Source organism: Columba livia, chromosome 13 (genome assembly GCF_036013475.1).
Source record: "Columba livia isolate bColLiv1 breed racing homer chromosome 13, bColLiv1.pat.W.v2, whole genome shotgun sequence".
NCBI lineage: Eukaryota > Metazoa > Chordata > Aves > Columbiformes > Columbidae > Columba > Columba livia.
In genome coordinates, this window is record NC_088614.1 from 11,678,722 (window position 1) to 11,692,594 (window position 13,873).

The 13,873-nt window shown below is 45.7% G+C and overlaps 1 protein-coding gene across 14 annotated transcripts in view; it reads right to left on the bottom strand.

Annotated features, from left to right (window-relative positions):
* Positions 1–13,873, bottom strand: part of HYDIN (HYDIN axonemal central pair apparatus protein) — a 167,087-nt gene that overhangs the window by 94,444 nt on the left and 58,770 nt on the right. For all 14 annotated transcript variants that reach the window (XR_010465959.1, XR_010465960.1, XR_010465961.1 and 11 more), the window contains 2 exons: positions 11,065–11,248; positions 2,121–2,220 (listed from right to left, as the gene is read on the bottom strand). Coding sequence is in view for 11 of the 14 variants with exons in the window: in XM_065028958.1 (XP_064885030.1) it covers positions 2,121–2,220; positions 11,065–11,248 (284 nt within the window). In the remaining 3 variants the exon portion in view is untranslated. The remainder of the gene's footprint in view (positions 1–2,120; positions 2,221–11,064; positions 11,249–13,873) is intronic.

Consider the following 13,873-nt stretch of genomic DNA (forward strand, 5'->3'; position numbering starts at 1 on the left):
AGGTACAATCCACTACAGCTCTGTGTGCAGACAAACCTAAAAATGAATTTTAGGTGTTTCAGCCCCCACTGTGTTCTTCCTTCTAGCACTCAAGATCATGGCTTTATTTGCATAAATAACTAAGAAAGTTAATTTTGAACTTAAATATTTGCCAAGAGCAAATTTCAAACCACTTTTGAACTGCCAGCTTTGCAAATTGCACAATGCTGATCAGTTCTGTAAATCACCTGATCCAGAAGCATCTGCTAAGCAATTTACGGAGGCACCTGCAAAAAAAAGTGGAGGCCAGCAAAGCCCTTTTTCAGTGGGGCATGAGATCAAGCGACACAATTCACAGTGCTGCACCGGGGCAAAGCTTCCAAATATTCCCAGCAAGGGGCAGGCATCTGCACATCACACTCCAAAGAGATTTGTGACTGGCATGCAAACTCATGAGGAACTCAGTCACGCTTCTTAAGAAGAACCAAGAAGCAAAATTAATTGACTCCCTAGTTAAAGATTGTTATTTTCTTCTTTAAACTCTTTCTGCACCCAGGGAGCTTGACTCTGGGACAGTTTCCATTCTAACAATACAATGGATCTGCTCTGGTTTTTAAGAGATGGGGTACAGGCACATCATTTAAATAATCACCTCAAGGTTCTCTCCCAAGGAGCCAGTGGAAGAGTTAATATCTCCCAAGGGCCCATCGGGGTCTTGAAGAGCAGAATCCTCTTTCTAAACACAGATCATTTGCCCAGCTCTGTTTCCTATAACTCCCAGATCAGCTCAAGGGTTGCATGCAGGTAGTTTTCCTATTTCTCTGTAACAAAAACAACTCTCCTGGCACAACCCCTGGAGATCCCTGCAAAGTGATGGACACCATCACCAGCGCAAAAAACCCAGAGCTAAGAGCACAGCACTGCGCAAGGAATCCCTTGGGAACAACTCTTAAAAAAAAAATCAATCCTTTCCTTCCACAGCTCTAACAACTGCAGCTGGTGGGCAGGAAGACAGTTTGTTAACACAAGCCCTGTGTAATTATTGTAGGTGGCATTTGCCAAGTAAACCCTGCACAATTACTGTATAAATAAGAAGCTGTTTTGTGACATTTGTACCCATCAGCTCAGAGCAGTAAGGAAAGAAACAAAGCAGCTGGGTTAGTGATTTCCCCACCCTCCAGAATGGGAGCCTGGCTGCTGGAGGACCACGAGTCCTGCACCTCTTCCTCTTAGGTGGAGAAAACCATGATGATCCCTGGATAGAAATCTGACAGCCTTATCCCACTTTTGAAAAGCACCTTAAGCAGCACCTTGCAGAGACACAGAGGAAGGACAAGGTAACCTGAACCAGGCAGCTTGCTGCAAGCATTCCCTGCCCCATGCTAGCACAGCAGAGCGATCCCCCCTGTAAGGGTAAAGATGGGATAACTCAGGTGGGTCAATGATAACCACTCCCAGAAAATGACTTGATAGCACTTCTGTAAGACAGGATGAGCATAAAGCTTGTCTAGCAGACAGCTTGCATTCTGATTTCCAGGAAGGGTGATTGCCCTGCTGAGTACAGCAAGCCCTGTGCAACACTACCCAGGTGCACCATAGACTAGGAGCCCCAAGGTGACAATTCCCACACAGGGACAGAAGCACATGCTGGCCACAGTTGGTCCTTTTGCAGACACCCCACACTCAACAGGGCTCAGCCACCTGACATCTGGCAGGGTCTGTGCAGCAGGAGGGGATCCAGGGTTTGGGAGCACATTGGAACTCAGCTTGTACCAGCTCAGGAATCTAATGATGCAATCACATAAAGACTCATCCTGGAGTTAAATGGTCTACATGGCCTTAGTGGTCATCTGCTAAAGCTGTTCTGTTGTGTAGCTTTATGGTCTTTACAGATACCTCACAGCAGAGCAAATGCTGGCAAACCCATGGCATGAAAACTTATCCTTCCACTGCCTCAGTTGTTCTGGGATCAATAATCCAAGCTCAGCCAGGCATCCTGAGAGTGGGCCTTGGACAGGAGACCCCCTGGAGACCCCAGAGACAGTGGGCGTGAGCCAGCACTGCCCTGCTGACCACTGACCCTTCCTGGCAATTACACAAGAACCAAGAGGGATGGAAGCCTATTTGTGCCTTCACTGTACCTGAGATGTCACAGTAGACTGTTTCTTGATACACTCTGGCTTCTTGGGGTTTAAAGATGACATTAATTTCAGCTGAAGAATTTGGCCAGACATCACCCTCCTAAAACAGAAGCAGACAGCAAACCATTTATCTTTAAACATTACATTTCTTGTTTTCAGCCACAGCCCTGTAGCCTATATTTAGAGCATCAATGAAGAACAAGGAGCAAGCAACACTTATCAACAGAAGTTATGAGTTTGGAAGCAGCTGCGAAAAAAATATTTTAAGTCCCTTACCTTTAGTGGCACCTGGTACAGGCATTTTGTTAAATTAGGGGTACAATGGAGCAACCAAACGGTCTCATACTCCACAAAATCTAGCAGGATTTCTTCAGAGGTACCAGCTGGTCTAAGGAAAAGGTACCTCTCTCCAGCAAACCTTCCCATATATCCCTGTATCACTATGGCTACAAGAACACTTCTACTCTGACCAGGAGAGACTTAGCAAATCAAACCGGTTTTTCTATTCTTAGTTACAAAGGTCCTGCTTCTTATACCCTTCACATGCATGTGTATTTAAGTATATAATGCTCTCCAGTGAGTCTGGGATCAGTGAAGAACAGACACCTTCCCCGCTGCCAGCTGCTTCTGCCCCATGCCATGAGTGGTCAGCCAGCACGCAGGTTACAAAAGATCTGAGAATGAAGCTGAGAGTTGGATGTGTCCTGTTTGTCTCTGCAAAGCAAACACACTCCTGTTTCCATGAACACAGGCTCAAACAAGGAAAGATGAGATTTGCTAACAGCTCCACACCTCTTTCAACCAAAAATCAACTAAAATAACTTTTCCTTGTCGTTCTTTGAGATTTAAGTCTGGGCCATGCTACCAGTGTTTCCGTAAGCACCTGCGCTTCCTTGGGAGCCTTGTCACTAATTTTTGGAGGCATCCTTGGTTTGTAAAGCTTCTTACTTCTTGCAAGTGGTTTAAATAAAGGCAACACTTATACCCCTTCAACTCCTACATTACAAATGCCTGTTCAGGCATTTGTTGACAAATACATGCACCTCTGACAACTCTAGTAACACTCTACCAAGAATGAAAAATGTAGCTTATAGGAGGAGATAAAAAGAACAGAGTTATTTTTCTATCAGCAAAGTGTGGCTTTGATTCTGCTTGCTGCTGGGTATGCTAAGCACTTTGTCCGGGAGAGTCCAGAACTGACTGGAGCCTCCAGCACTCCTGCAGCATAAATATTAAATAACAACAATACTTCTCATCGACTTAGCGCTTATAGCTCAAAAGACAGTCCCCACAAAAATTAAAGAGCTATGACACAGTGAGTTATTGGGCTGTAACTGCAAATAATTCCCTAATGCGCACCCTGCTCAGAGTCAACAGAACAGAGGAAAGTATAGGCAGAGGAAACTTTTTCAACCACCAACAAACCAATAATAAGAAAAGGAAAGTCTGAAAGAATTAAGTCACTTGGAATTCTTCTCAAAACCTACAGAAAACACATTTGCCAGATCAAATATACTTCAGGTTTGTATCCAGCAAGCAACTGGATGAAGATGAAGCCTTACTAGATGACAACACATTTGGCTTGAGAAAGCAGACTGGGGACATTAGCCTGCAACCCACAGCCAGCATGCCAGGTATCAGATCCCCAGGTCCCACAGGGATGCTGTAGGGAGACACAAACATCCAGATTCCTGTAAATCTTGGATTTACAGGAATAAAAAGCATTTGGGGTGCTCTGAACAACATAAGTTCTGCTACAATGCCCTGGGGCTTGCCTAAGCCAAGCCACTGAGTGAAAAAAAAAAAACACTCAGATGACAGATTTCCCTAGTTTAGCTAATTAGAGACTAATAACTCACCAGTGCTCATCACCCAGGGGCTCACTGTGCATTTAACAGACTGAATTCAGTTGTCTCACACTGGGCAGACCATTCCTGGGGAGGAGGACATGCACTAGGCAGCTGCTTGTATTTGCTTCAAGCTGCCGCAGAACACACATCTCAGTTTACCGGCACTCTGTGCTCCTCCTTAAAGGGTGCTGAGCTGCCCAGTGGTGTGTTCTGATGCTGCAGCTGCTGTGGTCCTCTGCCCAGATAACTGCAGACAGCCTTTGTTCGGTTTCTACCCAGCAAACGGTGACTTGCCGGGCTGACCAGCACCATCGGCCACACAAACCATCACTGCTGATACACTGGGGACAGACATTAAGGAGATGCTGAGGACAGTGATGATGCTTGAGGTCTTCACCTTACAGAGGGGCATAAAGGAAGGGAGGAGAGCACATCCTGAGCCTTAAAACCAAAACACAGTCATGCTGTAAAAGGGAGAGAAGCTCAGCAATGAGTGGGAAATGAAATAAGCCAAATTTCAGAACAGCTACCCAGATTGGTCTCCGCTTTCTCTGTAGAGCCTCATATGCCAGACAGCAAGCCAGGGATAAGGTATTTGAATGAGACAGGACAGCAGTGGCAAGGCTAAGGATGAAAACTGATGCTGGGCTTTGACTATAGTTCTGCCATCAGGCTTATGAAGGCTGTACAGAGCCAGACTACCAGGGGCAGGCAGCTCAGTTTTCACTGGCTGACAGGCAATGCCTACCGTAAGCTGAGCATCCGATTTGTTGGGACAGTGTTATACCTTGCAAGACTTTGGGATCTATCTGAAAAAGCAGTGTCAAATTTTACACCATGTCATCATTTAGCACAACATTGACTGTTCTAAAGCAAAGCTCATACAAAGAAAAATGAGGTCTCATAGAGCCACATCATTCCTGGGAAACTTGAATAACATCCCTCCTTCCACCAAGGCCAGAAAACAAATTTCTTTGAGCCTAACACCACAGTATCAGTCTTTCAGCTCAACTGTCTAACAGTTGCTTGTTTCTACTGGATCACAAGCCGATGGTACTTACTTGTCTATTTTATGTGCTGCAATCAGATATATTGGCCCCATGGACACTTGGGGCAGTTCGTTCATTACTCAGAGGCTGACAAATGCAATACACCTCCCTTTAATGGAAGCAAGTGTAATACAATTCATAAGCAAAAATGAAGCTAAGCAGGAAAGGAAGAAAATTGAAAAGAACTGTTGGCCTGATGAATATGTATCTGCTAACAACAGTGCACTTTTCTAGCTGAGTGAGTTTAGCTGACTTTGGGATTCGACAAATTCCAAAGCCAGCACAACTGCAACAAATATAACCAACACAGTGATCTTACCCCACTGTTTTGGAGCACAGTAAAAGCAGCAATAGGGACAGGCAGGGCAGGGGACCTAAGAAGGTGGTGACAAGAGTGGGAGATTAGAAACAGCCCATGTTTGGTGTTCACGACAGGTCTGTCCTGCTATGAGCTGCATCCACATCACCTGCCCTGCTCTGGTCTCTGCCAGTGGAGCTTTGGGTGAACCAGACTAGGAAGGAAAACTCAAGTGTTGCTTCATTAAACTCTGGCAGACAGTCCGATACTCTGCATGTCTGAGCCCTTAACATCACTTGCAGAGCAACAATTCCCAAATGCAGAGGTGAATACACACATGGAGACATAACAGAAACAGAATTTAATTTAAAAAATAAGTCAGTAAATTCCACTTCCCATTTTACAGCACAGAGAAGCAGAGGCACAGCAAGGCTTTCACCCACCCCAGAGTCCATCCAGGCTCCTGTGGTACTTCCAATGCTCCTCTCAGGGCAGCAAAAACCCTCCAGGAGCTCCTTGGTGGCAGGACAGTACTGTGAGACCCAGTTTCTCCTAGAAGGTCACAAGGTACAGAAGGAATAAGGGCTGAATCTTCAATGAATGAATGCCCAAGCAGTCAGGAGATGTGTGAACATTTACATTTATGAACCTAATATATCTAACTCAGATAATCTACAGGGAGCCTCAGGCTACAAAGCCTACAACCCCCTGAATGCGGAAGCTGAACATCCCAGGTTCTCCACCAACCCAGGACACCTGAGTTGTGTGTCTAAGGTGGGTGGTGAGGATACCTTTCCTCCCCAGAGAAAAAAACCTTTGACAGTGCTCACACCACAGCAGTGGTGTGCCAGCCCCAGGAGTGCACAGCTACACACCATTTCATAGTCCAGAGAGCTGCCTCTGTACATGTGCTGGGCTCTCTGCTGACACTGGACTTTATACCAAGAGCTGCCCCATAGAACAATCCCTGCCAGTCATTGCAGTTTTGGATTAACTTGGTTTGAGATTTGCAACAACGCCCACACTTAACCTGGCCTCATGGGACAAGTCCTCTTGCCACAAAACTGTCTTGTGCAAACAAGTCTACTTCAATATTCCTTCTCTCTCCTCTCTGGGACCTGTCCCCAAGAAACCCTCATCCCCAGCAGTCCCTGCACATCTAACAAGCACCAGGTAGCTGGACCCTGGCAGCAACACCCTGCCTCCCACTCAGTGCAAGTGTCCCATCAGGACACCTCACATGTGTCCTGTGTCTGCCTTCATCTTCACAGAAGATATTTGGAAACCAGCTGGCAAATGAAGGCAAGACACTGTCAGAAAGCTGGCTGCTCCAGCTGGGACTCACTGTCCAAGGCTCCCTCTGCTTACAGACAAGAGGGCACAGAAGGCAGGAAAGCAACATTAGGACTTTGCAATCTGCTCCAGCTTCCTACCAGTCTCCATGTGGGATATGGGACATCACTCATGACATGGAAAGCTCTAGTTGTCCTGGCTTCCTCCCAGTTCCTGCATCACCATTGCTGTCAGAAGGGGAACCAGAGCTGGGTCAGTGCCTGCATGGCATTTGTCCAACACTAGAATTTGATCCTGGCCCAAGGTAACCCAAACTGAACATCAAAACTGTGAACTTCCACTGCACCAAAAAATAAAATAAAGCTTCAGAGAGACCCTAGGAGAACATTGCAAGTGTACATCTCCAAACAGTAGAAATTAGGAGTAGAAATTAGTCCCTGTGGGTGTTACTCAAAGTGGCCCAATTCCTGGTGGAACAATTTGCTCAATAACACTGAGACCACAGTGACTGCTGCAATGTTACTGGGATATCTCTGTACACTGTGTTATTAACCAGTGTAGGAGGGAGCCCAGAGTTTTGGGCCCACATAATTTTTTCTTTCACAACCGAAACAGACAAGGGTGCAGCACACAACCCCCATTTACCGCTCAGTGATGCACCAAGATCCAGACAAGGGACAGATCTCCCAACATCAGAGGAGGTGCTGGATCCCAAGACACAGGCAAATGAGATTCTTCTAAGGCACCAGAGGAAACAAGTCTATGGATTGACAATAAAACCCATCCTTTTATATGTATCAGCACAGCTCTCTGGAACAATCCTAAAGCAGTATTGCTGGAGCCTTGCACTCATGTCCTCACTCCCAAGAAAAACTGCACCAGCAGCTAACAGACTCCATCTCTCGACCTCCTGATAGGAAATCACCATTCTGCAGTATTTGGTGGGAAACTTCTGGCCATAAGTCCACAGATAGTGTCCCTGCATTGTCAGTGAAGCTATATACCAGACCATTTGACTGCAAAGGTAGAGGGCAAGAAGAAATAATCAGTTACACTTTATTCTACTATTCCATAGCTAAAACTAATTCTTTAAAGACATAACTATTCTGGGACACTTCTGTCATTCCTCCCTTCATTAATGCCATATATCAGTCCATAAAAACAGAAAAATGTTGTGAGTTATTTCTCCTGGGAAATTATAATAGGCTGTTGAAGACGTTCCTCACATTTCTGCTACCCAAAAGGGAAAAAAGAACTACTGGTTAAAAGGATATGCTTCATTACCCACCCTCACAGGCTACTGCTACACGCATATGAGCCTCAGGACACCTCGGGAGCCAGCGAGCTGCCTGGACTAGCATGTTCTCTATAGGATGGGAGTTGAGTCAGAGCATGGAAAACTACCACGGATGCTAACCAGGACAGAAATAAAACTATGCAGTGCTGTGACCATGATATTGCAACACTTCTAGCTTAACATCAGCCTCAGACTGGCTAAAACTGGCAGGTGGCATAAAATAGAGAAGGTGGATGTCTGATGACACAGCACAACAACCCCAGCTGTTGTACCCTGGCTTTGCTACAGCATAAAACAATGTGACACAGAAGGGGACAGCACACCATGACTCAGATACAGAAGTTATCTCTATGCAAGAGCTCAACCGTAAATACATTCTGATTGTTATTTCCCTCCCTCTGCCCCTAAATAATGAAAATCTGCTCTTTTTCCACCAGCCTGAATAAGAAAAGCCAGTCTTGAAAATCTGGGCACCACCAATAGCTGGCCAAATACCCTGATTTGTTTTGTAGAGGGGGAAAGGTGATCCACAGAATGGAAATCACTGCTCAAAGCAGACAGAAAACCAAAGACTAATCTGGCAACAACAGTACCAAAAAGACACTCCAAGTGTATCCTGCTAGTTCAGGGCACTTAGGAGAAAGGCAGTGCCAAAGCCAACATCTGCCTCTTTCCACAAATAACTGAGCCCACAGCAAGCAGTGGGATGTACCACAGCTCCCACAGGAGATTGTACCTTCTGCCAAAAACTGAAGCGCTCTGCAGTAACCCCTCATTTGGATGGGGACCAGCTTGGTTCCCCAGCTGACGCAGAGGTTTGCAGGAACAAACACCACTGTTACCTCCTGGCCCAACCTCTGGATCAAAACCAGCAGCAGTTTCATAACGTGGACATCTTGAAGACAACCTCCATCAGCTCAGAGTTAACACATGGCACTGAGGAGTCACTGCCAGGCAATGACAGGACAGGGATGACTTGTCAAGGTCAGTGGAATGGTAACAAATCCTCGTCCTCCCTTCCCTCTGGTTTCCATTTCCGAGGAGTCAGCTCCCACATGTCTGCAATGTGACTTACAGCTAAGCTGTGGTGGGGAGGATGCAGCAAAAAGCAAGGCCTTTGTCCTTTGGTAGCCACCTGGGCTTCTATCACAGCTGCTTCTGCTGACATATCATGTGTATTTGCAAAAATAAATTAAAGCAAATTTGAGATGTGCTCAGAAAGTCAGAGTTGCATAACAGCTTGTTTCCCACAGGCTTGGACGGCTGCTCAAAATGTTCAGTCACATGGTTATTCCAAAAATCACTGCCTTCTCTCTTCTGTTATTATTTTCCTCCATAAGTTAACCCTACACAGACTGCAGGGACCTGCTGCAGCTTCTACAGATAGCAACACCTGAAAAAAACCAGCAGCTAATGGCCCACTTACACAGCAGAACTTCTGCGCAAACACTGCAAAGCGTCTCTGCCCAGAAAGTGTTTCCAAGACTGTCCTGCCATCCGCTCCCTAACTGCTGGAAACAATTATTTCCTCTAGTCAATTGTTAGCAAGGTTTTTTATTTCTACAGGGTGCTCCCAGACATCACAGGTGGTCAGTGGGAAGAACAGACAGCCACTTTTGGCCAGAAGGTCTGTAGGGCAGCAAGGCCTCAGCTTTGGGGGGAATTCTCCCCCCACTTGCCATTTATGTGGCAAGAAGGGTGTCTGTCCAGGCTAAAGGTTATGAGGCCATCACCAGAGAGAAGGTTATGAAAATCAATAGCAGTGGATTTTTTGATTCCACAATTGATAAAGAGGTGAAAATACTACCATTTGAGGTAAAGACACCCATATCTCAGGAAGAGAAGAAAGACATAAGAAAAATCTGAATGTGAAGCTGATTGTTCCATAAATAATTGAATTAATGGAAATCAAAAAGTTGATAATGCTGGACAATGCAGAAGGAGAGAGACTCATGTAGTAGCCCACTTATATTCAGTTCTAGAACAAACTGTAACATTAACACAGCATTTAGGAACAACTTCCATCAAGACTTGAGGCCAGGCTACACTTCATGTCCATACATCCTGACGGTCCTGAGTACCAGGTCTCAGTACCATGGGCAGCCAGACTTCCAAACCTCACCTTAATGGACTTCAGGAGCTCAAGAGCAGGTTAAACTCATTGTAGAGACAATCTAACTAATGAAGCAGGAACCCTGGGACACACTCCAAAACCAGCTCTGACACACAGCAGGATGCTCTTTCTGCTCAGCTGATCAGCTTCCACTCTCAACAATATTCCAGTTGCTCTGACACAATCTCTTGGTCACATCACACTGCTGTCAGCTACAGTGGTGTAAAACTGCAGTTGTGCTGACACTGGTGACTCTCAGCCTTATATGGGCTATAAGAATAGCCAAGAAGAGAACATCATCCCCTTCCCTATGAAAAATAATAGTTTCACCTATTTTGAAAGAAATAAGAAGTTGGAATTATCTCAGTATTTACTCCAAGATGAGGGACTTCGCATTGCTCAGACTGCAGGCACTCTTCGTCTCAGACCATGCAAATGCTCAGGATCGGGGCTCTGGTTGATTGAAGGACATGGGGTTTTGCTTGCATAAACAAAAAATCTGTGCAAGAGAACTCAATCTGTTGAAACCTGCCAGCCTTGTGTCCAGGCTCACAGGTGACACTGGACGGGAGATTCAGACATGATGTAAGTCCAGGTTATATGAAGGGACTGGTATTTCTGTGATTAAACTTGGGCTGAATCCAGTTTCCTTTCCACAAAGGACCATTTCATCCTTCAGGTCAATACACAAACGGACAGTGCTCTAATATCCTTTGTTAATCCCCATACAGTATGTGCAATGCGTGCCCTTACATGTAATAATCAATACTTCTGAACACTATTAAGGGCACTTAATTGTCCTTAACTTATATAAACTTATATAAATTAAGTGCCCTTAATTTATAGCCCTTGCAGCAGAGCTCAGCTTTAGGCAGGTTTTGCTGTCTATAGGGAGCCCACAGCTCAGAAATGCTTCTTGCAACCAACTCTCCCCACATCACTAGAAACCCACATCACTAGAAACTAGCTGATGCAGGGATCTGCCAAGTGACCTCATTCAGGAAGGAGGAGGAGGAGGAAGAGAAGGTCTCAGCTATCACTTACCACTGGCTCAATGGCAAAAATATCATCAGAGAAAAGCATGGAATCTCCTTGCACCTTTGCCCTCTGGTTCTGGAAGGTGCGTGAGAGAAGGGAAAGGCGTTCTTGGAGAGCGGGGTCCACCATGCACTCCTTGAGAAAATAATCCCTCTTGTCCTCTTCCTGCCTCTGCAGACTGCGACACAGCCTGCAGTCATGGGGAGAGACAAACCAAGCAGATAATTTAATAAACAACATGTTTGCAGAGACTGCTGTGTAAGTGCAGGGGCAGCAGCACAGTCAGAGGAACAACAGCACAACAAGGGGCTGACCCTGAGGCACAGGGCCCCAAAATGGATCAGATTATCACTTTCTGCTTGTTGGCATAGCAGGTAGCATTACTCCACACCTACAAGCTAACAAGGTCTTTTTGAAAGCTAAGAGTCCTCAAGAGAACCTTCTGGCTCAAAGCTACTGCCACAACTGATGGAGAATTCACCAAGCACCTCAACTGGCTTTTCCTACCATAGAACTGCTCAGGGGAGGCAAATATAATAACAGACAGATCAAGGAGCACCCACTGCAGAACATCACTGGAAGGTGAGAGGAAGCTCGGTTTCAGCTGCAGGTTACTGGCATTACCCTTTCTCTTCCCTTTCGGACCTGCAGGGATAACCAAACTATATTTGCTCTCTGTTCCCTATACTGCTTTCCACCCAAGGATACTGAAGCACTTTAAAAGCAAACCAATGGATTCAGGCATTGCATCACTTACGTTAAAATAATGGGTTTATATGTAGGAAAACAAAGGCTCTGAGCAAGGAAGAGACTTGGCCCAGCATCACCCAATAAAGAAGTCAGGACTTCTGACTTCTTTAAAGCATCTCCAAATCCAAACCTTACATCTGCCTTTGAACCACCTTATCTTTTTCCTCTTTTTGGCCTCCTTTGCAGAGCTTTGACACAGTTAATCTCTCCTTTGCTTGGTAATGGTAGTAGAAATAATTCCAGTGTTTAAAGATCACAACTAAGAGATGAGAAGGGAATGGTGCTGCAGAGCAGTTGCTTCCTAGCTAGCATATTGCTGTCCTCCCTTCACGCTCCAGTCCCCTGGCCATGAAGAACCCGCAGGTGACAACTCTGGGGGGATGAGCGGAAAGCTCCATATGTACCAAATTGAGGCAATGTAGTATAAACAGGATAGTGATCATCACCCAGCTAAATTCAAATACAATTAGAAAGGAAATACAGTAACAGACATTACCAGCTGCACACAGACAGAGCCCCAGGCAAATGCTGTCACCAGTACCAAAAATACTTGCTGCAGCTACAGCTCCCCACGGAGCGTGATTGGAAATGTGTCTCCATGGCTGACCTATCAAGCTGTGCATGACGAGGGTGTCCAGCCACAGATGAGCAACCCTCAACTCCACCAACAGACAACAATTCTACCATTACCCCCCAGAAAGTCCTGCAGGAGGGAGACAGAGCAAACCCATGGATAGACTTTCTAATAATTGGGCCTTTTGGGTCACATCCCACTGCAGGTTCCTGTGCTGCCTTCTGCCACAAAAACGTCCTCCCTGATCCAGAATCCCAAAAACTTCTCTGACAGCAAAACAGTGACCTTGGAGCTATGACCACCCCTAAGACTTCAAAGTAAGGAAGAACAAAACAGCCTCAGAGTCTATGACACAAGCTGGCACAAGATAAAATATGATTGGAAAAGAAACCAGGTCAAATTCTGCTGTGGGGAAACCTGGTTATTTCTGAGGGGAAAGAGAATCAGTTGGGGTTGAGACCGAAACAGGCAGGTGGAAAGAAATGACAAAGGAATGGTCCAGGGAAGTACCAAGAGAAGGTCATGAGATTTTCTTTTAACACGGTGAGCTTGAACAGAAGTCACACACTGTGTAATTAAAAATAGAGAACAATGGAAAACTAGTTTTGGCCTTCAAGGCATTTCTGACCTAATTATGCTGATCTTTATTTGCTCAGAAGCCCTTTAAAAGTGTTCCAGTTTAAGGCACTTTCCTGATCAGCTATGGGTTCTGACTAGCTCCTATTTACCTTACCTACATCCATCCAAATCCAAAAAGTCACACAAGGATTCCCTAAATCCCCCAAGCTGTTAAGTGCAATTTCCCATTCTCTCCCCACTATAGGCTGTTTCTCTACTGCCTGAAACGGGAATTTCAAAGCTTCAAAGACACAAAGACCCTGCTTCATCTGTTAACACCATGAAAACGGGTTGCTGAAGCCCAAATGCACATCCCAGGTCCCTGGGCTGCCCCACCTTCCCCACAGAACCCTCCACCTCCAAACTCTCCCCAGCCTCCAAGGAAGGGCAGAAACACCTTGTGCTTAAATCAGGACAGTGCAAGGCAAATCAACAGCAGGGTGGGCTCAAACCTCTGGGCCAGTGAAGTGCTCTACCTTGCACATTGCTGGATGAAGAGCCTGCCATCTCAAAGCTGAAGTGGAGGAAATTGCAGGGACTATCCTAATAGTTACGTTACCAGCAGCTATGTTAAGTTCCAGATAATGAGTGCTGACACTTTCTTCAGCCTCATGTACCCTCTGTAGCCCAGGGATCTCTGGACCTCAGTGGTTTGTGCTCCCACAAAACGTAAATTTGCTAGTTGGTCATTGCAATCAAGCTTTCTTCCCCAAATGATCACCCTCAGCTGGAATATGGGTAGAGCTGGGATAGGAAATACTGAGCTCTGTTACCCTGAAGCCCAGGGACACATACCCTGACACTGTGGATGGTTTACTTGTCCTAAACCATCCAAAAGCACCAACATCCCTCTGAGGCCATACATTAGTTTTA